The sequence below is a fragment of the Rutilus rutilus genome (assembly GCF_951802725.1).
Source record: "Rutilus rutilus genome assembly, chromosome: 7".
Taxonomy (NCBI): domain Eukaryota; kingdom Metazoa; phylum Chordata; class Actinopteri; order Cypriniformes; family Leuciscidae; genus Rutilus; species Rutilus rutilus.
This window is the reverse complement of record NC_140221.1, coordinates 21,260,874-21,287,179: the sequence shown is the minus strand read 5'-3', so window position 1 is coordinate 21,287,179 and position 26,306 is coordinate 21,260,874. Positions and strand designations below refer to the sequence as shown.

Here is a 26,306-nt window from a genome sequence, read left to right as displayed (position 1 = left end):
TGAGTTCACATAATGCTGATTTTTAATTCTCTAAAAGAAAGTGCATTTCACAGATTCATAAATATATGAAATAGTTGCACAACAATGTCATGTGGGGCAAGGTTTTATTTTATTTTACATTCACGGTTCTTCTTACAAATGTAGTGGATAACACTCTTTCTTTTTAGAAGTAATCCAGTGAAAGACTTAAATATGAGATATGATGAAAGTGTGTAATGGTTCCCTGTAAGAATTTTTTTTTTTTTTTTCATTGTGGGAAGTTCCACAGAAATGACAAGACCAGTGTGTTATTTTTGGCATGTTTGTATCATTATTTTTAAAAGGATGCTGTCCAAATAATTTAGCCCCCAGTGTATATTATACAGGCCACACAATCTTCTGTTTCTGAAAAGAATGGATATGCCAAGATTAATTTTATGTCTGCATTACAGAGTTATAACTGGATACATTCCACTAGTTTATATTTGCATGTAGATATGGAGAACTCGTTTTCTCTGTTTCATTGAGACTCACGTCTGCTTTAATTGTGCTACCATGCATAATTTAGGCAATATCTGACAGTTCTGTAAAATGGAAGAAAATTGCTATTACACTCGGGAAAAAGGCCTGAAATATGATTATGCGCTTGCTTTAATTATATTAGAAAACAACAATAGCCAAAGTGTGTTTTTGGCCTCTAGCGTGTACATCTTCAAACTGTGCAAGTAAAACTTATAAATTCAATTTATTTTTTAAAGGAATAGTTCAGCCATAAATGAAAATTGCCATAAATTGAATCACCCTCATGCCGTTCCAAACGCTTATGACTTTCTTTTTCTTTGAAAGCTCATGACAAATGTCCAATTTGTGAATAGTTAACTCTTTTGAATCGGATCTTTGCAAGGAATCAGATTCAGTTTACAAACCCAGTCTGAATGATTCGTTCACAGATCAAACTGATCTGGTTCTTGCTGATTCAGCGTGTGGGTTAATAGCTTACTAGAGAGGAACTTAAATTCAGTTTCTCGCACCAAGCTAATGCATGACATCAAAATATTTGATGGTGCTTTTGCACTATGAAGCTTTAAAGTTTTAGTCCCCATAATTGCTTAAAGAATAGCCAGCGCATGAATTGAAACTTCCACGAAAGAAAGTCGCATTGGTCTGGAATGATGCAAGGGTGAGTCGGGTGAACTAATCCTTTTTAAGTTACCTCCCTGGTAATATACGATTTTTAACAACATCTTTACAGTGCATCGCATCTAAATGAATCTCACATTGGAGTAAACTCCTCACGTTAATTGGAATCCTCACGTCCACAATAGCATTACCTCAATCTCCATCCACAATCTTAAAAACTCTCCCTCTGCCGAGCTTTGTCCTTCCCTGCTCTCACTTATCTCAGAGCCACCAGGCTTGCACTTCAGCCTTTCTCTTTAATTAACTGCAGCAGGTTTGGTGGTGGTGGAGGCCATTCTCCTGGATTAAGAGCAATAATTCTACACTGTGTACTCCGCTTTAAGGGCACCATTTTCCTCTGAGCCCACAGGGTCATAGTGCCAGACAATTAGACAGAGACAATGCTTGGAACGACAAAGGCTTTCTCCTTTCTGTTGGTGTGGGGAATGACAGAACTTTTGGAGCAGAAAAGCTCATGGCCGAACCTACTGAGATGGAGTAATTGGAAGAAGTGTGGAAAGCGAGACCGCGCTTTCCCTGAGGAATGCAATTTTTTATTTATTAGTCCGTGTCGTTAAATGGGGGTTATGTTATATAGCACTTCTGTGCAGCTGAAAGGGACTGTGAGACTGTGAACTATCACAAATTTACTCTGTGGCTATCTTTGTAATGTTGGCGCTCACCTCATTTTCTGTGTGTGCAGTATGCAATAAGCTCTTGTTTACTCACCGGTAAATAGTTTTTGAGATTTCAGTCCTTCTCCATTGTTTAAACCAATTTGCTGAAATCACGTTAAAAACTGTATTTTTCAGGCTGGCATTTTAGAGTAAACAAACTCTGTGCTTTGAACTGAAAGGCGGGACTTTCGTTGCTATGGACGCCATTTTGAACACTGCATTTTTTTCTTTTTCTCTTTTCTGATGGGTGGTCCCATCTCTTCATTACAGTATTTCTGAATTTCACATGGGAAGTTGGCAATAATAATGATAAATAATAACATCAATCATACAGAAATACAACTGAAAAACTACTGCTATTATTAATAATAATAACAATCATTTTTATTTTAGAGAGAGTGTATCAACATGCACCAATGCAAAATTGTTCTATATATCCTAATCATTTGTTAACAACATGTATTCATTACTTCAGTGAGCTCATTGTTTCTGCCTTAAATTAATACATTCACTCTAAAAAGAGATGTGTTAAAAATGACACATGTTGTAACATGTAGTGAGTGTGCTCAGGGACAACACATGTTGTGTTAAATTTAACACAGTAAATGTGTAAGTAATTTTAACACACAAATTGTGTCAGGTAATTACATACTCAGATGTAATTTAAAAAATAAAGCGAAAGGGGCAGATTTAAAAATATTAACCACTTAATCAATAGTCGAGTACAGAATGCATGTGCACACAATAAAGTACAAGACAATATTTCAAGCTCAAGGACTGGACAGACTTACTGTACTGTACATTATTCAATTATTCACGCTTCAACCCCTAATTGATAATGCTGCTTTTGAGAAAAGCTCATGAAGAGATAGCAGTTAACCGAGTTTGCACTTTGAATTAAATTAAAATGTAGCAACTGACAAAATATTGTATATAAATAACTTTTATTTACACTGGCCTGTTTGTTTGAGAACATAGCGAACACTGCATACAATGCACATTGTTGGTGAGTGTTGGCGTGCTCTTATAAAATGATGTGTTGACAAAAAAAAAAAAAACCTGTAAAAAGAGATGTTAAAAATGACACATGTTGTGTAGATTTTAACACATGTAGTTTGTGTGCTCATGCTGGGAGTCATGGATGAGTTTTGTACTATGGTGGCACCCAGCATGCATTGCGGCATGAAGCTTTTCGTTTGTCACCATTGTTAAGATTCATGTGCTGATTCTTGATGTCTGTTTGATACCGTAGACTGTAAGATCCTGTACGCACTGTGTTTTCAAAAACAAATTTCAAGCTAACTGCAACATGCTAATCTTGCTAAACCTTTTTAAAAGCCATCTTTCAGATATTAAACTCTTGCTGAGCTTAACAAAACTACATGATGATAATATTATTATCTGGTCATATTTTTCTCTTGGTTATTCCTGCTGTTTCAAATGTGCAAAATAAATACACAGTTAGAGCAAACAGAGAAAAACTAATGTTAACGAGTCAAGGGTCAAGGTGCCACTAATCACGATTCTGGTGACTTCAAATGAAACATTCAATGAATCGTCAACACCAAAACCTGTTAATTCTCAATAAGAGCAATGATATAGACATCTGACATACATAAAGTCAATCTGGTTACAGTGGTTAGTAATAACAAGTGTAAAGCGCGGTGAAAGCAGCATTTGAAAAAGACATTGAAGACATGGTCTGGTCACATTGTGTGTTAAAAATCTTCAACACATGCTGTGTGTTGTTTTTTAACATCCCTTTTTAGAGTGTTGTTAGCTAACTGCGTGATTATTTTTATATACATTTATGAAATCCATAACTTGGACACAGTCACCTCTGATAACAGATCACTCTATTGTAATGCAGACACATGAATTTTCTATAAAGCTGCTTTGAAACAATGTGTATTGTGGAAATAAATGTAAATTGAATTGAATTATTATTTCTCTTTTCCACGTTCACAACAGCAATCTCAATAATAATAAAAATAAAAAGAATTTTTTAATACTATTATTATGATTAAAATCCAATCTTGAAATTCACATCATGATTGTAAACTGCTATGACCCCTCACAAGCCTGTAACTGAGTGTGGAGTAACAGCTTGCAGGATCGCAGCTCCGTGGACACATGGTGCACAGAGGTGAATCCCAGCAGAGCAAAGCTGCAGCGGCCCTCAGCAAAGTGCAAGTCTGTTCTCTCAGCTGATGAGCTCCACAGTGTCTGTGAGGCTAATCAGGGAGCAGCCGGACCCTGCTCTACAGGCGCAGTCACAGAAGCAGATGGCCAATTCTAGAGAGAGAGAGACCGAGAGAGAGGAAAGGAAAGAAGGAAGGAAGGAAGGAAAGGGGGGTGAGTAAGAGTCAAGCACGCAGTAAAGATCAGCCGGCCGTCTCTGCTGGATGAAACTGCCTCAGTGGATAAGCAGCGACCAGAAGCGGAGCATCCTGACAGTTTGCCTTGCACTAACTAAATTCTTGGAGTAAATCAATAAACTAATTGGAATCTGTCAGCACTTGGAGATGTGTTATCGTTCAGTGCATCTTTGTTGTTTTGGGTAAGGTCTACACAAGTGGGGAGGTGGGCTGTCAGTTTTCTGTCTGTTTATCTCTGTATTGATTTTTTTTTTTAAAGATAGTGAACAAACCAAAACATATTCTAGGTGTGCCTGGTCAGTTGATGCCAATATTTATGTTTCATGAAATGCCTTAATTTCCTATATTTCCCAACCGTTCAATAGGGTCTAGTCTATGATTGTCAGGGAGCAGGAGAAGATCAGCCATTTTAGTTAGATTTCATTTTAGGAAATTTCCATCATTTGAGAAAACGCTTCCCCGTCATTGACGGAATTTTTCCGGCTTTCCGTGTTTTCACTGTTATACGGTAGGGGTGCTATTACGTACTATTAGCATATTAGGTAATACTTTAGAATACTGTTCCTTCATTAATGAATAATTACACAGGAACAATAGAGTAACGCATTATTAACATTCTAGTAACTACTATTAACTAACAAGAAACTCTGATTAACAAATTAGTAAGTAATAGTGCTTAGATGAATGTAGTAGTTCATTATTAGCTAATCAGTAACTACTATTTTTTTCATACCTCCCAGAGAACTACTATCTACAGGTTCATAATTAACATGAATAATGCATAATTTATAATAAAAGGTAATGGTAACCCACTAGTAATGACTCAAGTATTACAACATCATTCTAAAGGAACTACTAATTATTTGGATCAGTATTCTAAAGTGAAAAACATGATAACTACCTAATATTGACTGAAGTCATTGTAAGCTTTTGAGATTTTTGTAAGATTTTGAATAGTAATTCCTTCCAATGGATTTGGTAACACTTTAGTCATTACTAGTGTGTTCCCATGATCTTCACTTTAGAATACTGATCCAAATAATTAGTAGTTCCTTTAGAAAGATGTAGTAATACTTGAGTCATTACTATCAAAAATCTTACAAAAGCCTTAAAACTTGCAATGACTTTAGTCAATATTAGGTATTTATCATGTTTTTCACTTTAGAATACTGATCCAAATTATTAGTAGTTCCTTTAGAAGGATGTAGTAACACTTGATTAATTACTAATGAGTTACCATTACCTTATTATATATTATGCATTATTAATATTAATTATGAACCTGTATATAGTACTGTAGTTCTTAGTAGTCTTCAGTGAGGTATGAAAAATAGTAGTTACTGATTAGATAATTGTGAACTAACACATTCGACTGAACGCTATAACTTACTAATTCGTTAATCAGCGTTTCTTGTTAGTTAATAGTAGTTACTACAATGTTAATAGTGCATTACTCATTTGTTCCTGTGTAGTTATTCATTAATGAAGGAACAGTATTCTAAAGTGTTACCGCATATTATTATTAGAAGATGCTATTACGCATCTTCTGAAAGAAATCTCCTGATCAAAACAAATGCAAAGAAGATGTAGAAACAAGCGATCTACTCCATCTATGTTTTGATCATCATTCTGAATCCGATCCAGACCTAGTCTTTGACAGAAATTAGTTTACTCAGCTTTTTCCTCAAAATGTTGCTTTTTTTATGAAACTTACCCACATTCAAGTGTTGTTAAAAAAAAAAAGAATGCATGAAGCTATAATAAAATGAGTGTTTTTGTTTAAAAGTAGGGTCTTTTCTTTCTTTTGCATGTTCAAAAGCCGGTGGGCGGCTGACAACTTTTTTTTTTTAATCGCTGGTGGGGAAAGAGTTAACACATCCAAACTTTAAGGCATTCAATCATACTGTAGGTTGATTCCAATGAAAAGTATAAATAAGTCAAGTCACCTTTACTTCTACAGTGCTTTATACAATACAGATTGTTTGAAAGCAGCTTCACAGTAATAAACAGGAAAATATGAATCAATGATGCAGACTTCTTATAGATATAACACTCAAATTCTGCTGTAAAGCAGCTCTACAGAAGGCAGTTCAGTGTTGATTCAGTTCAGTTTAATGAAAGTTCATCAATTATGAAATAAGTTCAGTTACATTAGAAATAATACTGTTGCTCTATCAAAATATAATTTTGTTTACATCTTAGCCAGCTTGACACACCAGCCCTGTCTCAACAAATGGTGTGAGTTTGGGGGTTTGTCTAGCCAATAGAAAATGTTTAAAATCTGTTTGAGAACAGCTTAGATTTGAAATTCAATTCTGTGAAAACAGTGGTGAAAAGATGACTTACTTCGCCTTTAAAGGACAGTTCACTCTTATCATTTAGTCACCCTTATGTTCTAAATCTAAATGATTGTTTTTAATACATATAATCAGTGGTATGCAATGTTCTGTTGACATTTGACTTTAATTGTATGGACAAAAACAGTTGAAACATTCTTCAAAATATCTTCTTTTGTGTTCCAAAATAAGGTCATACAAGTTTGGAACAACATGAGGGTAAGTAAATGATGCATTAAGCAATAATATTTCTATAGATATTGCAATAGTTTATTTTTCTTTCTTTCTTTTAGCCAATGACACTCAAAATATCAGTGTAGAGAGGCGGAGAAAGACAGTTTTTAACATAATTTTACAAAAATAGAAACTACTGTTGATCAGAACTTCCTGCAGACTGAGGTATTTAACATCCCATTTTTACAGGATCCAAAAAACTCCCACACGGATGAGCTAACTTTTTTTTGTCTGGGATGTAAAGTGTCTTGCTTTCAACTCCTGTCATGTTCTCCAACATGATTTGAGCTGCAGTAGTAGCTACACACTTATTCGTCTTTTCACGTTTTATGACGAGTGGCAACCAGTGATGAGGTGCAATATGCCAACTACATTAATAAGTGTCAACCAGATTACTGGTGCTAGATTATTTACATTATCATATGTGACCCTGGACCACAAAACCAGCCACATGGGTCAATTTTCTAAAATTAAGATGTATACATCATCATGAAAGCTGAAATAATCTTTCCATTAATGTATGTTTTGTTAGGATAGGACAATATTTGGCCAAGATACCATTTGGATTTGTCCATTTATGTTCGCGATATTGTTGCATTCACTCACAAAAATATATATTTTTATATATTTATGGTAGAAAATGTAAAAAATATCTTCATTGAACATGATCTTTACTTAATATCTTAATGATTTTTGGCATTTTTTTTTTTTTTTGACCCATACAATGTATTGTTGGCTATTGCCGCAAATATACCTGTGCAACATGTGACTGGTTTTGTGATCCAGGGTCACATATATCTATTAATATAATATCAATATTTCATGGTTATCGTCAATTCCGGTGGTTTGGTGACACATCTAATGTAAAGCGAAAAAGGATTGCTACAACCACCCAACTGTTGATAGAAGTAAGAAAGCAGAACTTTTCTGTCATCGCTGATTTATTTCTAGACTTGGGAGCCAAAGCACAGAGCAGAAGTGGAGAATTGTGGGGGAACACCAGACTTTACCAGTAATGAGACTGTGGATCCCTGCAGTTCTGTTCCTTGACAAATGATAAATGTTTTTCATACCAGGCTGAAAAGCTACGCTCAACTGCCTTAGTTATATGCTGCGGGTTCATGCACAAGTACTTTTTTCAAGTACAATCATATACAGAGAGGAGAGAGATTTCTTTTATTTTGGGTTAGTTGCATTACCAGACACATGTTTTGAGTCAACCGTGATCCACCGTAAGTAATAAAGAAATCTTTTTCTCATTGGCCATATGGACTCCTCCTCCTCGTTCTGCATGAGCAGCGTGTCAGAGATATTATCCCTCACACAGCTGGAGACCACATTAGACATGCAAAATGCCAACAACAGTCCGCTATCAATTCTGTGTACTGTTTGGTGCTCTGCACGCTTGCACAGAGGGCTCTAATTATTTCACTAGTTGCTCAAAGTTGCCAAATTTGTGCTGTGAAAAGGGAAGCAATTATTTGCATCTTTTTCTCTCTCTGCCTTTTGTCTGTGCTGTGTGTCTGCGCTGGCACATGAGTAGCAAACATCCCCCCTAATCAAATCAGATCAATGAAGAATTTGTAAGGGGGCAGAGGCGTCACGAGTTGACAAATCTTGCATGTCAGACACAATGCAAAAAATCGCGGGGCGGGTGGAAGCAGGGCGGGGGTACAGAATCAAGGCCGTGTCTGCCTCCACCAGCACCAGCTGTGCCTGCTTTATGTATTCAGCCATGGACAAACAACAGATGGGGCTCCTTCTTCAGTTTGTTGTTTAATGGTCGCTGTTTTGCTTTTCCATCCCTATTATCCCACCTACAATTCCAATCTGCCATTTTAAGCTAAGAACTGATTTTTTTTTTTTTTTTTTTTTACTTGCATGCAGACTCTGTAGTAGTAAAATTACTCTTTTTACATGAAACATTGAATCCGTGGCAGAAGGACACTAATCCTTAATAAACCTTGCTGATCGAAATACTCCCTACTAACTACTTCCCTCTGGCAGACATTATAGATTTAAGAACAATTTCCTCCCTCAAGCAATCTGTTATATTCCATTCCAGTCCATTATATTATATTATATCATATTATATTTTTATTTTTCATAGTTACACTACTAATGAAAAGTTTGGGGTCAGCATGATTTTTTTTATTCAGCAGGGATGCATTAAATTGATCAAAAGTGACATTATAATGTTAGAAATCTTTCCTATTTCAAATAAATGCTGTTCTTTTAAACTTTAATTATCAAAGAATCCTGTAAAAAATGTAGCAGTTTCCATAAAAATAATAAGCAGCACAACTGTTTTCAACTTTGTTGATGATAATAATAATAAATACTTCTTGATCAGCAAATCAGCATATTAGAATGATTTCTGACGGATCATGTGACAAGTAATGATGCTGAAAATGTAGCTTTAACATCACAGGAATAAATTACACATAAAGTAAAAAAAAAAAAAAAAAAATTAATGTTGTATATGTCTATGTGGTGTTTTTAATATGCTTTCAGACAAACCATGTGTAAAGTCATGTCAACACCATTGCTGAGTATTTTCTCTTTAAAACTGCAGTGAACCAAAGACGTTCGTTTCTGACGTCACAAACTAACTTGTAACCAATCACGTCAACGTGTGGGTGGGCTTTAGCATATCATTAACTATGACTAGTAGTGGAGTCTCAAGAGAAGCCAGGTTATCCCGGTATATTTTTCTGTTGATATAAAAAATCGGGTACATTGCAATATAGCGGGTGATTTATGTATATGATGTATATTACGATGTTATGATGACCTATGCCTTTCTCCACTGATGTTCTAAGTTGTTCAAAGCGTTTATATGGATGCTGATTTTTAGAAGGTAGATTTCTGACTCTGAAGTGGCGAACAGGAACATGTTTTTTGTAACATTAGGAACACATTATTAGCTGCTTGATAACGTAGTCAAGCAAAAGGTTAATCATATCAATAACCGTTATGTGTCCGACGTTAAAGAGCCAGACCTTTGTGCAGGGTTTACAGTAACTTGAGTAAAAATGGTGTGAGTGAGTGGAGGCGGGGCTAATTAGCATATCCATGGACCGCGTATATTAAATGAAGAAAGGGTGTACATTAAAGCGATTTTTTTTTTTTTTGCAGGAAAAACTATTTAAAGATGTCATTTTGGTGATCAAGGATGAGTTTTAAGGGATCAAATTATTGACTACAGGGGGGACCTTAAGATAAAAAAATGGTATTCACAATATTGCTGTTTTTACTGTGCTTTTGATCAAATAAATGCAGCCTTGGTGAGCATAAAATGATTATTTCAAAAACATTAGGCCCCAGTGCAACCTTTGTATAAAAATGTGGTAATATTGGCTGGCAAAAAAATTCTGGTATTATAGTAATCTAGGTATCTAGAAAATCTAGAAAATTTGCATACTATGTATAGGCCTACATATAAACTGTATACTAGAGCAATAGCATTGGGCAACTGCAGTCTACGCAAAATATTAAGCTTTTTGTAAAGAAAGATAACAAAAGGATTGTTAAAGCCATCAATGAATTGCTCTTTGCCTGTCCATGTAAATGTCTCACTTATTACCTAGGAGGCATTGAGACTATCTTAGTTCTGGTGTATGGCTGGCGTAGTGATTTACAGAAATGAATGAGTCGTCTAATCAAGCTGAGAGCGAATTAGACCTTGATAATGCACCAGAGATAATGAGCGACACATGACTTTACCGTCTATGCAATGACACCTGCCCAGTGGTGCAAATCCACCAAATAGATCTTAATTAAATGAGAATGTGTTCTGCAGCCATTAAAACGAATACCTCTAGTGTGTCAAGGCTATTTATGAACTGAAGGTTCTGAGATGTTAGGAGATTAGGTTAAGCATTAGAGCAAATGATGAAAAATAGGTGGATTTGATTAGGTGCTTCTTCTGAAAATATTGATATTGATGTTTACTCCCATAATGAAAGCTGCAAAGAATAAATGGTGGATGATTTGCTTACTTTGTGAATGGGACGTCGTCAGTGCACTGGCCAGGGAGTCAGTCGCTTCTAAGGTCTCCCGTTGTCAAAATCGCTCGAGTGCACTGAAACATACAATCCCTTGACAATTACAAAAATGCTTCGGCAGCTCATTACATTTACTTCAGAACTGTCTGCTTAAGTCTCCCAAGAGTAATTATATAAAGACAAAATCTAATTTTTCTGTTTTTAAAAGAGTAATTTTCTATCATCTCTAATGTGCATGATGCATACAGCCCTGCAAATATTTTTGTGAAGTATTTTATCGGATTTAGATTTTCTTCTGCAATTTTATTCTACTGAGATTCTACAAATCACATTCTAGACAATCACAATAACTAAATAGCAACAGTATAGGACAATAAATGCAGACAAAAGTACCAACCCCCCCCCCCCCCCCCCCCCCTATTTTTGGAGAACCATAATAAGTTTTTTTTTCTTTTTCAGGATTCTTTTCAGAAAATAGAAACAGAATTTTTTTTTTTAAATAAATTACATTTTTGGTAACAGTGTAAAAGTCTTTACCCCAATCCTTGCTGAATATAAGCTATTTATAAAAATAAAAACAATCTTACTGACCCCAAACTTTTGAATGGTTGTGTTAAAAAAAATGGTAGTGTTCTTAACCAAAAAAATTTGGGCAAGTTCTTATGAACGCTTATTTTGCTGCAGTTTTCAACAGCTGCTGTACAATGAAAATGCACGATGATGTACTATACAGTAATGTTATGTTTTAATGCACAATGTCATCATCCGTGTCCCAGTGTTTAGTGGATGAAAGCCTTTGTTAATTTCACAATTATATGTTCATGATATACTAAATCGCATCATGGAGAATTTTGAAAGTGTAATGAAGCACAGACACATTTGTTGTTGACAGGATGACTATTTAGGAAGTGAAACCCACAGCATAATTAATCACAATCCACTGCAAGCCAATTAGCTCTTTCCGTTGCCCCGCCCCCTCTCTTCAGTAATGCAAGTTGCCGTCACACGGTTATTGTTCAACTGCATTGAACTGACAGATGTGGCAGCAGACTCTCTCACCCTACCTTATGAGGTAATAACATGGCTGACTGACCTCAACAGGAAGCCAGCAGTGATATGCGGTTGACATTCGAAAGCGGCTGTGCATATAGAAAAAGCCAGTGAAAATGACCCCACGTCTCTGGCTGTTGTCCAGTACAAACGACAGAAAAAGGGGAATGTGCACTCGGGAAAGATAATGTATTCTTTTAGCATGATTTCTAGATATTTAAAACCTGCATGTTTGGTGTGATTGTGTTTCTCTGTGAACATGGTAAGAAAAGGGTTGGCCGAGAGGGGAGGAGGGGTTGTACTACGCCTTTTGACAATGATGAATGTGTTTAGGGCAGAAGTACCTGCGTGAGAGAAGCCGAGGTTTCCATGATGAAATGCTGCATTGTAATTTGCCACCTTGTAATTTGTAAATTCTCCCACCTCCTCTTCATCTTTTATCCCTCCACCTGCCTTTTCTTCATGCAATTGCGCTGTGAAAACTGTCTGTGAATCTATAAAACTCATCGGATCTTTAATTAGAGCTAACACCACAACATCTGTCATATGCTGAAATCAGTGTGTTTTTTACAGTCACGAATCTCTTGATAGTACTACCAACCTGGATCCTGTAAAGGTGAAAACAAAACAGTTTTTAGTAGTCAGTCCACATGATCCTTCAGAAATCATTCTAGAATACTGTGTTATAAATGTTATTCCTAATTATTATCGATGTAAACAACAATTGTGCTGCCTAATATTTTTGTGGAAACCGTGATACCTACATTTGTTTCAAGATTATTTGACAATTAAAAAAATAAAAACAACAGAATCTATTTGAAATAGAAATGTCTTTACTGCCACTTTGATCAATTTAATGTGTCCTTGCAAAATACCTGTATTTATTTATTTTTATTTATTTATTAATAAATAAAAAATTATACTGACCTGATTTTTTTTTTTTTTTTATGGTTAGATTTCCATTTGTTGTTTACACAGGTGCTGGATTTAAGACCTTACGCTTTCAACAAGCAGCCAATGTTTTTTGACAGATCGTTTTATGTCTGGCATAATCCGATTCGGCAAAATAAATGCATCATATTCCCCCTGAGCTCTTTATTATTATTATTATTTATTTTTTATCCATGAATTTTTAATTCCCAGCACTTCTTTATATTCTCAAAAAAAGAAAGCATTCCTGCCACTTTAAGATGAATCACTTATGTTGTATTCCTCATTTTTAAGTCACTTTGCATAAAAGTGTCTTCTGTATGAAGAGACGTAAATGTAGAGGAGAATTAATAAACGCAAGCTATTGGTTGGATACTCCACTTGTTTGGCATCAGTTAAAATGGTAGACAGTTCAAAATCTTTTATCTGAATTATTCACCAAGTGGAGAAACGACAATAGTGTTTGATCTTTTTCTTTAGAGTCTGAGGTGGGAGTTGTTGTGCAGTTGGGCATGAGAAATATCGCACAGCAAATCATCAGAAGCGATGCATATGCAATGACAGTTTCCCTCCATTTGAAGTGATCATAAGGCTCTCAGTGGGAGTTGCCCTCCTTCCACGGGCATTTCCATATCATGATATGCATGTACACATGTGTTTTGTTGTGATACTGTATTTCATGGCTCAGTCTATTTGAATATGGATACTGGGTGGATTTAGCTTGTAACTAATCCATTTCCTGTTTGTTTCACTTTTTTGTGCAGGGTCTTCATGAGGAATGTCAGTACCTCTTTCAACCTCAGCTCATTGTACAGAGGCTCATTGGCATTTCAGTGCTGTATCCTGGTTACTTCATTGACCAGATGATTCCTCTTCACAATAGATCTGTACTCTACAAGTGAGTGACTAATTTTAAATGACACACACACGCACGCACGCACGCACACACACACGTTTTATGGTGACTTTCCATAGATGTAATGATTTTCATACTGTACAAACTGTATATTCTATCCCTTTAAACTAACCCTACCCATAAGCCTTCCCATCACTTTCTGCATTTTTACATTTTCAAAAATTATAACTTAGTATGATTTGTAAGCTGTTTTCCTCATGGGGACCAAAACATGTCCCCTCCAGGACAAGGATTTCGGATATTGCCATCTTTGTGGGGACACTTTGTTCCCATAATGTAGGGTTTACCAGGCTTTTAATTATCAAGGGTGCATTAAATTGATCAAAAGTAACAGTAAAGACATTTATAATGTTTCTTTTAAAATATTTCAAATAAATGTTCATAAATGTGTTCATCAGAGAATCCTGATTTTTTTTTTCTTTTATCACGGTTTCCACAAAAATAATAATCAGCACAACTGTTTTCAACATTTATAATAATAAGAATTGTTTCTTGAGCAGCAAATCAGCATATTAGACTGATTTCTGAAGGACCATGTGACACTTAAGACTGGAGTAATGATGCTGAAATTTCAGCTTTGACATCACTGGAACACATTACATTTTAAATATATATTCAAATAGAAAATGGTTATTTTAGATTTAAATGATATTTCACAATATTACTGTATTTTTGATCAAATAAATGCAAAATCTTACTGGGCCCAAACTCTTGAAAAGTGGTGTAATAACTCATTATTTTAAGATGTGAACATTTCTTTATTGGTGCCTTTGCAGACTTCCTTTCCTTATCAGATACTCAAACGCACACACCGTGCATTTCTCTCACCTTCTCTCTGCCTCTTTCTGCTCACAACACTTTACCATTCCACACACATCCTTCTCTCAAGCTTCCCTCCATTTCAGGCTTCTACTCTCATTAGGTTCGAGATATTAAAGCTCTCCTCTCAATTAGCAAATAAAGTCTTTCTAAATGAAAAAGAGGAAAATGGAGGAGGGAGAGGTGATGAAATGCATTCATAAACACCAGGGTACACAGAAAAGACCTTGAGCACTGGACATTATGAAGATGGGCTTTTTGTATCATTAAAAGCTGGTTTCCTGTGGACATTTCAGAAGGACAGTAAATTGCATATTGTGAGACTTGAACATTAGCTGTTTAATGGATGTCTGGATCTTAGTATACACTATTTTATATAGCTCTCGTCATTGAGACTGACAAAGATTAAATTAAGTTTTTTATAAGAATTTGTATTATTCAAACTTGGACATAGTATTTAATCAGTTGTGAAATGCAAAACAATGCAGCATAAAATTGAACGAAGGGATAAATGAACCATGCAATAAATTATTTTTTTAAGGTTTTAATTTCAAGGCAAATTGCAAAGATCAAGTTTATGTTCCAAGACGCTTTTTTCCCAAAGCAATCCAGCGGATCTGTAAACAAATTGTGTTCTGTTTGATTGAGCAGTTGGTATGCTGTTCATATCGTTAATTATCGTATTGTTATCATATCGTTAATTATCAAAAACCAACAGACATGGCCAAAAATGTAGATATTAATTATTTATTCTAATTTCACGGTTGTTCTCAATCTCTGTTCAATTGAAAAGGGCAACTTGCATTAGCTTCCTGATTAATTGTTATTGATGTAGAAAATTAAGACCAAGTGAAATCACTTGACTGTTTTATGCATTGTCAACAAGTTTGCTGAAATGTGCTGAAGTTTAAAGTTCTCCTGAGAGTACAAAAACACATTCCCATTCAAATGTTTCCTTGGCATTTCAATAAGCGTACTAATTTTGTTCAGTGTAGTCTCTGTAGACAATGTCAGCTACAGTCAGTGTAGCTTTAAAGCAGATGTCCTCTACCTTTCTCTTCTTTGTACCTGGCAGAGTGTTCATCCCAAACTACATCTCTCGGGTGAAGGTACAGCTTGTGGACTGCAATACAAAGAACAGGAGCGGGGAGAGCTGTCCGGTTCTGCTGAAGATCCGTTCGAGGGCCCCGCCGGTGCATAACTCCAGCGCAATGGACTGCAGAGAGAATGTTCCCTGTGAGCTAGAGGTCCCTCTGCCATCCTGGGAGCAGTGGTACTATATTTTGGTGGAGCGTTACCTCAGTAGCTCAGATGTCTACTTTCGTATTGGTGTTCAGGTTAAAGGTAAGAACTTGTTTGAAAGAGGCCATTACAATCCCCTTTTACAAAGTCTTGATTTTGTTTTTGGGGTCTACTAGATAAGGTTTTCATGTTTGAATGTTCAAAAAACCTTTTCACATACCTCTCTTCCCAGTCTGTCAGAAATGCTCTGTTTAGTTTCTGAAGCACCTCCCTTTGAAAAGTGTAGTGTGCTCTGATGGTCGGCTGGATCAGTACCATGTGATTGGTCTACCGAAATGTCCCACCCCTTATGATAACCGCGAGTTTCAGCACACTTCTCAACCCTCTACAATGCTAGTGCGAGTGCATATGCGACTAAATCTTCACTCGGGGCGACTAAATAATGTCTATCATTAGCCATTGACTAATACATTCTTAGATTTTACTCGCCAGTGTGTCAGCTCAATGGATGTGCAGGGTACCTGTATTTGACGTACTGTAAACACTAGTGTGAATGCGCACAACTCGCCGTCGTTTTGCTAAAAGTGCTGTGTTTCTCACACACACGCAAAGAGAGAGAGCGAGATTCTTACATACCACGAAGAATCGACGGTCTATCGACTGATATTCTTTCTCGTATTTTTCTGTCACAATAATGGAGTTTATTTGGAATTATTCAGATTTTAAGAACAAGTTGAAGATATGCCGGTTTCTCTGGTAGTGGGCGGAACTAATGTGCAAACGGCAATCTCATTGGCTGGCGCTCATCTATTACCTTCCCTGTTTTGATTTCAGCAAATCAGTTTGAGCGAATGCTGACACCGTGATTAATATTCATGAACCCAGCAGCTCATCAATCCTTAGTGCGTTGTATATTGTTATAATTACTATTATCTATTACTATGGGATGATATAATTAATGCATTGATACTTACTAGTACTGTAAATATTTTTTGGGGCCACCATGTGTATAATTTATTATTATTATTATTATTTTATCATATTACTACCAGAATACACTCACCTAAAGGATTATTAGGAACACCTGTTCAATTTCTCATTAATGCAAATATCTAATCAACCAATCACATGGCAGTTGCTTCAATGCATTTAGGGGTGTGGTCCTGGTCAAGACAATCTCCTAAACTCCAAACTGAATGTCAGAATGGGAAAGAAAGGTGATTTAAGCAATTTTGAGCGTGGCATGGTTGTTGGTGCCAGACGGGCCGGTCTGAGTATTTCACAATCTGCTCAGTTACTGAGATTTTCACGCACAACCATTTCTAGGGTTTACAAAGAATGGTGTGAAAAGGGAAAAACATCCAGTATGCGGCAGTCCTGTGGGCGAAAATGCCTTGTTGATGCTAGAGGTCAGAGGAGAATGGGCCGACTGATTCAAGCTGATAGAAGAGCAACTTTGACTGAAATAACCACTCGTTACAACCAAGGTATGCAGCAAAGCATTTGTGAAGCCACAACACGCACAACCTTGAGGCGGATGGACTACAACAGCAGAAGACCCCACCGGGTACCACTCATCTCCACTACAAATAGGAAAAAGAGGCTACAATTTGCACGAGCTCACCAAAATTGGACAGTTGAAGACTAGACAAATGTTGCCTGGTCTGATGAGTCTCGATTTCTGTTGAGACATTCATATGGTAGAGTCAGAATTTGGTGTAAACAGAATGAGAACATGGATCCATCATGCCTTGTTACCACTGTGCAGGCTGGTGGTGGTGGTGTAATGGTGTGGGGGATGTTTTCTTGGCACACTTTAGTCCCCTTAGTGCCAATTGGGCATCGTTTAAATGCCACGGCCTACCTGAGCATTGTTTCTGACCATGTCCATCCCTTTATGACCACCATGTACCCATCCTCTGATGGCTACTTCCAGCAGGATAATGCACCATGTCACAAAGCTCGAATCATTTCAAATTGGTTTCTTGACATGACAATGAGTTCACTGTACTAAAATGGCCCCCACAGTCACCAGGTCTCAACCCAATAGAGCATCTTTGGGATGTGGTGGAACGGGAGCTTCGTGCCCTGGATGTGCATCCCACAAATCTCCATCAACTGCAAGATGCTATCCTATCAATATGGGCCAACATTTCTAAAGAATGCTTTCAGCACCTTGTTGAATCAATGCCACGGAGAATTAAGGCAGTTCTGAAGGCGAAAGGGGGTCAAACACAGTATTAGTATGGTGTTCCTAATAATCCTTTAGGTGAGTGTATATTAAACTGGTTAAATTTAGGGGCAGGAATCCTTATTGTAATGAACCAACAATACAGTAGAATCAATATTCTGGATTCTGACATGTCATAACCATGGGCTTTCCACCCGTAACATGAAATCACACTATATGAATAGATCCACCTGGTACCATAATTTTTTTAGGAAGGTGGCTTTTGGTTGCAACAATCCCTGCAGATTTTGGTGGAAATATTTTAGTCCAGCACAAATGAGATGGCAACAGCTTGATGGTTTGATCCGGGCTTCATTAATTCTTTATTAGGATTCGACAGTACAAATGTTACAGGCATATGGCTCCAAGTCATTGTTTGGTTTCAGCATAGCAATGAATTGCATTTGAGCATATCTGGAATGTATTCAGACTTCACTGCTAGAAGGGTTTTTACAAAGGCAGGTGTTCTCATGGCCCAGGTGGAGTTGGAAAATTAAAGTGTGTTTAGAGAGACAGGTTTTGTTATGAATCTCTGTGACAAATTAGAACCTCAGTGGGCTCAGATGAGGACCCTGTCATGGATTGGAACCTCCGCCTTTTTTCTGCCTGATGTTACAATGAAGTGTTGATGAATTACATACTTTTACGTGTCTTGAGTCATTGTGATAAATATGGCAATTGGGCTGCTCGCAAAGTGTGAAATAGATGGGGGACTCAATTCAGTCACATGGACCGTATCATTGCATCATCGGGAAGTTGCATGCTCACCTTAAAAGACTCGCTTTGAGTCAAATTGACTCTTTCTGCTTAAATCTGTACATTATATTTCAAATTACACAGCTGTAGCTTATGGTACACTGATGAGCCAAAACATTAAAACCAGTCACAGGTGAAGCGAATATCGTTGATCATCTCCTAACTAGGCCACATATTAAGGTCTAGGTAGATCAGAAGGTAAGCAAACAATCAGCTCTCGTAATCAATGTATTGGATGCAGGAGAAATGGGCTTTGACAAGGGCCAAATTGTTATGGCAAGGCGATGGAGCAAGGCTGGTGGGTTGCTTCCGGTCAGCAGTGGTGAGAATTTACCAACAGTAGTCCAAGGAAGGACAAACCACAAACCGACAACAGGGTATTGGGCGTCCAAGGCTCATCGATGCACGAGGCAGGTGGTCATAATGTTTTAGCTCATCCATGTATGTTCATATGACCTGCTTTTATCAGAATGTCTGATTGGATCTCAATTTTTAGAGCACTTAAAAATTGTTTACTATATTATAACTTAAAGTGACTTTCCTATTAAAACACCTCTAGTTCACAAGGTCAAAATATAATTTCCCCACTCACAGGAGTGACACTTTTAGCAAAAATCCCCCACTCTGCTTCTATCAAATCTACCATGTTCTCTCATTTTGTCTGAGGTTTCCTCTGTTCATCTGTTCCCCCATTTTTCCTCCACATCCTGTGGTGCAGCAGAATCCCTGCCTTTGTTACAGCCTTGATGCCAAGGGATGTTGGCGCTGATGGCTCGGTAAGAGGGGATGAAGAGGAGGGCCATTGATGTTCAATGAGGCTGAACAGTCTCAGACCAGCTTAGATAAAGCACTCACAGGGGGAAACAATTGGCCATGATGAGACGGTGTACCTGCGGAGAGCATTATCTGTGTGCGTAAGGAGCTGATAAAGGAAAAACCTGTCTAGCAAGGAGTTACTGCAGTGACGTTCTGTCACATTCAAGGCTGAGAGTCAATTTTGTCACCTCAGACTATTTGCTGCATTTATAAAGGAGGAACAAAATCTTTTTTGCTCAATGAATTTGGGCTGTCAAAAGATTACAACATTACAATAGATTAAAAATAACATGATTTCAGTCTTTGGCTGAATATTTGCAAGTAATCTCACATTCTCGCATTCCTTTTTAATGCATTCAGTCCTCTTTTCATGTCATAAATCAACTTAATAAGTACCTAAGATTTTTACTACTAGCCTACAGCAGTCCATGGGAGGTTTTTGCATTAACAGTGTTTTTGCTCCTAGTTGATATTTCATATTTGTTGTTGATGATTAAATTCTTCCGTGCAAAGACTACAGTTGAATATATATTTGTTAAAAGTAAAACGATAGTCAGTACATATAAAGTGAGGCACTTTCTGATATTTTGTCCCTGGCTTTGTTTTTGAAACATGAATCAAATGGACACATCAATGTAATTGCATAATTTCGGATGAATGCAGATTTATAGTAATGGAAGCATATACGCGAAATGATGGGTGATTAAGTTTAAGTGTCCTGCTATACCTTTGTTCACCCATTATTAGTACCACTTATAATGTAATTGTGGCTAATCTAGTGACCCAACCGCACTGCAATCAAGGTAATGTTAGACATAATCTAACACTGTCATTCGTTTCCCCTCTGTGCTATTTTTCACCATTTATGATGGTCCATACCCTGTATCATATGACCTTGTAGTATCACCTGTGTCTGAAGATTTTGGTCAGTGCTTCTGTCAGCCTTAATTCAATTATTCTGAACCCAGCTCCCCTTACCTTGATCAATTTCACTGAACACCAGATACTGGCCGGCTGCCACATCTCTCCCATCTTCCAAGCCAGCCTGACTCTTCATGTCCTTCCTTTGCTGTCTCTCTACACCATTCAGTTCTCTTGATGGTCTTAATGGAGAGAACAGACCATTTGTAAATTTAACAAGAACCAAGTTGCTGTGCTGTGCATAGAATCCATTTCCTCTCAGCTATTTTCACAACAAACTTGTTGGGTGAAACAAATGTCAAACTCACAGAAAAACTAAAATGATTAAAATTCAGATTTGATATGATACTCTGATGAACTAAACTACTGCTATGCAATAGCCTAAAATATCATGAAATTACCAGTAGATGTTTTAAAAATGCTGGCAAAGTTTCAAACATTATTATAGTCATGTGAAATTGGACAATGGATTTGTTTCAGCATTATTATTATTATTATTATCATGACTGGTCAGGTCTTCTCTGCATGAGATACAGCGAATATTTAATCTGAGTGAATCATGTCCAGAACGAAACAAACACAAGTTTTTTTTAGATATATTGTTGTGGCCTGTTGCTAGTACGTCTGCTAAATAAAGACATGCTATGGACGTTCAGTTGATTTCTTAGATCAGGGGTGTCAAACACATGATACGTGTAGGAGTCAAACTGCTGGATGATTTGAGAATTTTTTTTCAATTTTGTATTATGCTTAAAACATTCCCATTCACTCGTTTCAATAATAGCATTCATTCATACTCTTGTAAATTAGATTTAGTCAAGTCCATGTGCTCACTTTTTTATTTTACAACAAGTTCTGAGGCTTAGAACAGTTTTTCAAAATGTTCCTCTAATTCTTTTCTTTAAGACTAGCGATAAGTTGTTGAATTCAGTTACATAAAAACATAGATTGGTCTCATTTGACTCTGATAAGTAAGATATTGTATGGTATTACAATACCAACCATAAATATAAAAAAAGATATGGTATTTTTTTTCATGCAACTGACCCCTGGACTTTATACACCAAGGTTTTACAAATACAAAAATCAATCTGCTTAAATCCTTAAAAAGTGTAACACCTCATTGATTTTTTTTCTTTGGGCGGCAGACTTATACAACCTTCTAACTCCACCTAAACACCAACACTACAGAATTGTACCTTGTAATACCTTAAAAGTACATTTTGGTACACAAGGTACTAATATGCACATTTTAGCAGTAGATTGTCCAAAGTTGTCCTTTTAAGTGTACTGCTCCAGCTGTTGTACCCCAGTACAATTTTAGTTTGCAGTAAAGCCTGATTTTTGCAGTATTGCAGCTCATGGCACTGCAGTTTGAGCCTGAATTTGTTCTTTTCTTTTTTTTCCCCTAGTTTTACTTCCCATGTTGCCATTGGTAACACCAAATGGCCATGTCGATAGTATCATTAATTGTGCTAATCACTCATGAGCTCCAGGCTTCAGGGAGTCCTTTTTGTTTGAGAGACATCCACAGAGCCAAATAGAAACAGATCCCAGTAGTGGGATTTCAAAATCAGTTTCAAAACAATGAGCTCCAAATTTTAGCCTGCGAACTGCACTTCATCACACAGCTGTAATTGAAGCATCAACAGAAAGGGTTTGAGGCTCACGCCACACGTGTTGGAGATGAACTGGGAGAGCCACAATGCAAATGTGAGATTTGAATTTTTTCGACATTTTTCTGCTGCTCGTTGGATCCATTTAATCTTGAAAGAGACGAGGAGGTTAAAACACAATAAAAAGGAGGCTTAATTGAGACTGATGTGTTCTTATCACCGTTAATAATGAGTTACAGTGTCTTAACATGGTGATATAACCGTTAATAGATCTAGACCCTCCAGAGCTCCAAGGACTGAAATGAGCTAATTCAACACTGAATGAAATAACTACATTCTCTACAGAGGCATATTTCTCTTCAGTAATGGCATCAGCACAAATGTGATTGGGAACCGTAACACAAAATGGAGAACAAATAAGGTAGTTAAACATAATTGTGTTTTCAAAAAGCCCCATTGTTATTGCTATTGATTGTTTAGCTGGTCTCATGAATATCTGGTATTTTCTTGTGAGTTTAACTTTGGTTATGGTTTAACACCCTTTAAGGTAGAAAATGTTTTGTATAAAAAACCTTGGCCTATAGACCTTAGAGCTCAAGTGTGCTATGATAATGTACAGTTGCATTTTCTAAATGATGAATAAAAAGTGCATGCGTATGACCAATATTGAAAAGCTTTCTCACTTTGAGAATATTGAAGCTGTGACCTTCTAACACAGCATCTTAAATGCAAACTATAGTGTAATTTGCCTGCTGGTAGCCATGACTACCCAATGTCCAACCTTCATGGGGCCATAAACCAATTTCACACAGTGAATTGCATTTTTATTGACTTTTACATTTTCTGCAACTGGCATGAGAAGCAAAATGTTCCAAATTCAGGGGTTAAAGGGTTAAGTTGGATCTGTTGTTAATGTCGAAATAAATGTGTTTGAAGGCCAAAGCAGGACACCAAAGTCTGTGAGCAATCAGCATCTGTACCAAATGACAGGTGTCAACTTGGTTAACGGTTTTTGGGGACAGCTCTCATGGAGAAAAAAAAACAACAACAACAACATTTGAAATGTTTATTGCATTTCAGAAACCAATCAACCTTAACCCTTGCATTGAATATTATATATACTTTTTAAATATATATATACTTATAAATTAGAATTAATGTAATAATTTAGCGTAGAACAATCTTATGCTGGAGATTTTTTACAGGAAATTGCTTTTTCAAAACAATTCACTCATTGTCTAAATTTGTCAACCTGAAAGCTCCTGCTGGTGATTTGTTGTCAGCCGATTCTACATTATGCTAAGCATTCATTGTTGAATGTGAAATGCAGAAATAGTTTTTTTCAGAAATGTTTCATTCCAAAAATTGTGTGATTTAATTATGTAAATTTTCCCACTCCATTAACTGTGTAGTCTTTAATTTATTATTATTGTTCTAATAAACACTGGGGTTCCCTTACGAGAACGGTTCTCTCGTACTGCGTTGCAAACGCTATGGGAAACTCCTTTTCTCGAGAATATTGAAGCCTTTATTTTAAAACGCACTGCAGCTGCACAGCGAGAGCATCATAGCTCGTCTGAGCGAGCTGATTGGCTGTGCTGCGGCAACTGCATGAACCTATGGCGAGTTAGAAGAGGCGTGCGGTCCAATTGGAGCGCTTGGTGCCTTGCCAGCCTCGAGCGCACCAAAATAGGCATGGCTGAAGGCTATAAATTCAGAGAAAACTCGCCATATGACAGATTTAATCTCATTCAGCTCGAGCTCTGTTACTCACCTCGTTTCGCTGACCTCTCCGGATGCAGCTCGAGCTCTCACTGCGAGCTGATGCCCATGGTGACTCTGAGGACTCGCCTGGCATCTTTCGCCGAGCGCTGTGCTCAGCGGGTCCCGGAACCTTCTCCAACCCGCAAAAGCTCGCTGGTTCGCCCGCCAGCTTTGCTGCCTGCTTCGCCCGAGTCTCTCACTGCCGGACAGCGGCCGCCGTCTGCCACCGTGGAGGATGACAGATGCTCTATCCTGGCATCGGGCAGTGAGGACTGGTCGAGCTCTGTGGATCTCGCCCCCTCTGCTCGCGAGCCTTCTGGGAAAAGGGCCAGCATTGAAGCAGAGCTGATGCGTCTGCTCACGCAGGCCGTAGCGAGCCTCTGCCTTGAGTGGTCGGCACCCGTGGAGCCTGCGCACAACCGGCTGGATGGATGTTTCCTGCAAGGGGACCGCGTTTCACCGTCTTCAAGACCTGCGCCTTTTCTTCCTGAGCTTCACGAAGAAGTCGCAAAATCTTGGAACGCTCCCTTCTCAGCCAGAATGCGTACCTCTGTCTCAGCAGCATTCTCCGTGGTGGACGGTGCTAAAGACAAAGGATACCATTCTCTTCCTCCTGTGGAAGAAGCCGTAGCGGCCCATCTTTGCCCGCCCTCCGCTGGACGGCGTGCCAAGATAGCGCTACCATCAAAAGCTTGCCGCACGACTTCAGCCATGCACAGTCGCGCTTACACCGCCGCTGGACAGGCTGCATCTGCGTTGCACTCGATGGCCATCCTGCAGATTTTCCAGGCCGACCTTCTCCATAAGCTGGATGAGGAAGGACCGGGAGCTATCAGCGTGCCAGACTTAAGGAGCGCCACGGACCTAGCTCTTCGTGCCACTAAGTCTGCTGCACAGGCCATAGGGCGGAACATGGCCTCTCTCACCGTAGCGGAGAGACACTTATGGCTGACGCTCTCTGAGATGTCGGACTCAGACCGCACCGTGTTCCTCGACGCCCCCATCTCTTCTGCCGGCCTCTTTGGATCGTCCGTCAAGGATTTCGCGGATAGATTCGCTGAGGTGCAGAAAACGTCACAGGCCATGAAACATTTTCTGCCTAAGCGCTCCAGCTCTGCAGCAGGCCGCTCAAAACAGCCCTCCGGCCCACGTCTGGCCCCGCTGCCCGCTCTATGCTTTTCCCCCCGTCAGGGAAAACGGATGCTCAGTGCTACTTGTGGCTCCGTTCTGGAAGAACCAGGCTGGGTTCCCAGTTCTGATGCAGCTGGCAAGCACTGCCCCATGGCCGATACCAGTGAGGAGGGACCTCCTCTCTCAGGCCAAGGGCTCGATCTGGCATCCTCGCCCAGAGCTTTGGTCCCGCCATCAACGGGTACCCGCTAACCTCCCGGTGGGAGTGTTAAACACGATCACGCAGGCTAGGGCCCCGTCTACTAGACGGCTCTATTCCTCGAAATGGTCTGTGTTCTCTAAGCTTGTGGCATATCACCCCCAGACTGTGGGGTGACGGAGGTTCTCTCCTTCCTGCAAGAGCTACTGGATAAGGGCAGAACCCCATCCACGCTCAAGGTTTATGTGGCGGCCATAGCAGCGTTTACTAAACCGACGCTTGGCCAGTCACTTGGAAGGAACGATCTGGTCATCCGCTTCCTTAGAGGAGCTAGGAGGCTGAATCCTCCCAGACCTCCCTCAGTCCCCATGTGGGACCTTTCTACGGTTTTGGAAGCCATGAAAGGTGCCCTATTCGAGCCAATCCAATCAATAGATATCAAACACTTGTCTTTCAAGACAGTGTTTCTTCTGGCTCTCGCTTCGGTAAAGAGTATAGGGGACTTGCAAGCACTCTCAGTGAGTGCGACGTGTATGGAATTTGGGCCTAATGACTCGAAAGTCATACTCAAACCAAGGCACGGGTACGTTCCTAAATCCCTCAACACACCGTTTAGGTGTTTTTTAGGTGATTTCCCTGTCGGCCTTGCCGGTCTCTAATGAGGAAGAGGACGCGGGCTTCCTTTGCCCGGTCAGGGCATTAAGGGCTTATGTGTCTCGCTCGACTGTCTTCAGACAGACGGAGCAGCTCTTTGTTTCGTTCATCGGACGTTCTAAGGGACTAGCTGCGTCGAAACAGAGTCTATCCAGGTGGATAGTTGATGCTATAGCGCTGGCTTACACTTCTAAGGGCCTGCAGTGCCCGTTAGGTGTCAGAGCGCACTCCACAAGAGGCATGGCCTCATCGTGGGCTTGGTCTAGTGGGATTGCCTTGCAAGATATCTGTATGGCGGCAGGCTGGGCCTCCCTGTCTACATTTATAAGGTTTTATAACCTAGAGGTTCTCGCCTTGCAGGCTAAGCTGCTTTCGGTCTAATAAATCAGTATTGTCTGCCCAGATGCTATCGGCTCAGAATACTGAAACTGCTTGAGCGCTGCTCGCTGATCGATTAAATAACTCTATGGGC

The 26,306-nt window shown here is 38.6% G+C and overlaps 1 protein-coding gene across 2 annotated transcripts in view; it reads left to right on the top strand.

Moving 5' to 3' along the window:
- Positions 1–26,306, top strand: part of tmem8b (transmembrane protein 8B) — a 148,795-nt gene that overhangs the window by 53,543 nt on the left and 68,946 nt on the right. Inside the window, exons 4-6 of one of the 2 annotated variants that reach the window (XM_084415233.1) lie at positions 6,742–6,768; positions 13,535–13,668; positions 15,581–15,849. In XM_084415233.1, the coding sequence (XP_084271359.1) occupies positions 6,742–6,768; positions 13,535–13,668; positions 15,581–15,849 (430 nt within the window). The remainder of the gene's footprint in view (positions 1–6,741; positions 6,769–13,534; positions 13,669–15,580; positions 15,850–26,306) is intronic. The other variant, XM_084415234.1, reaches the window with a different exon arrangement.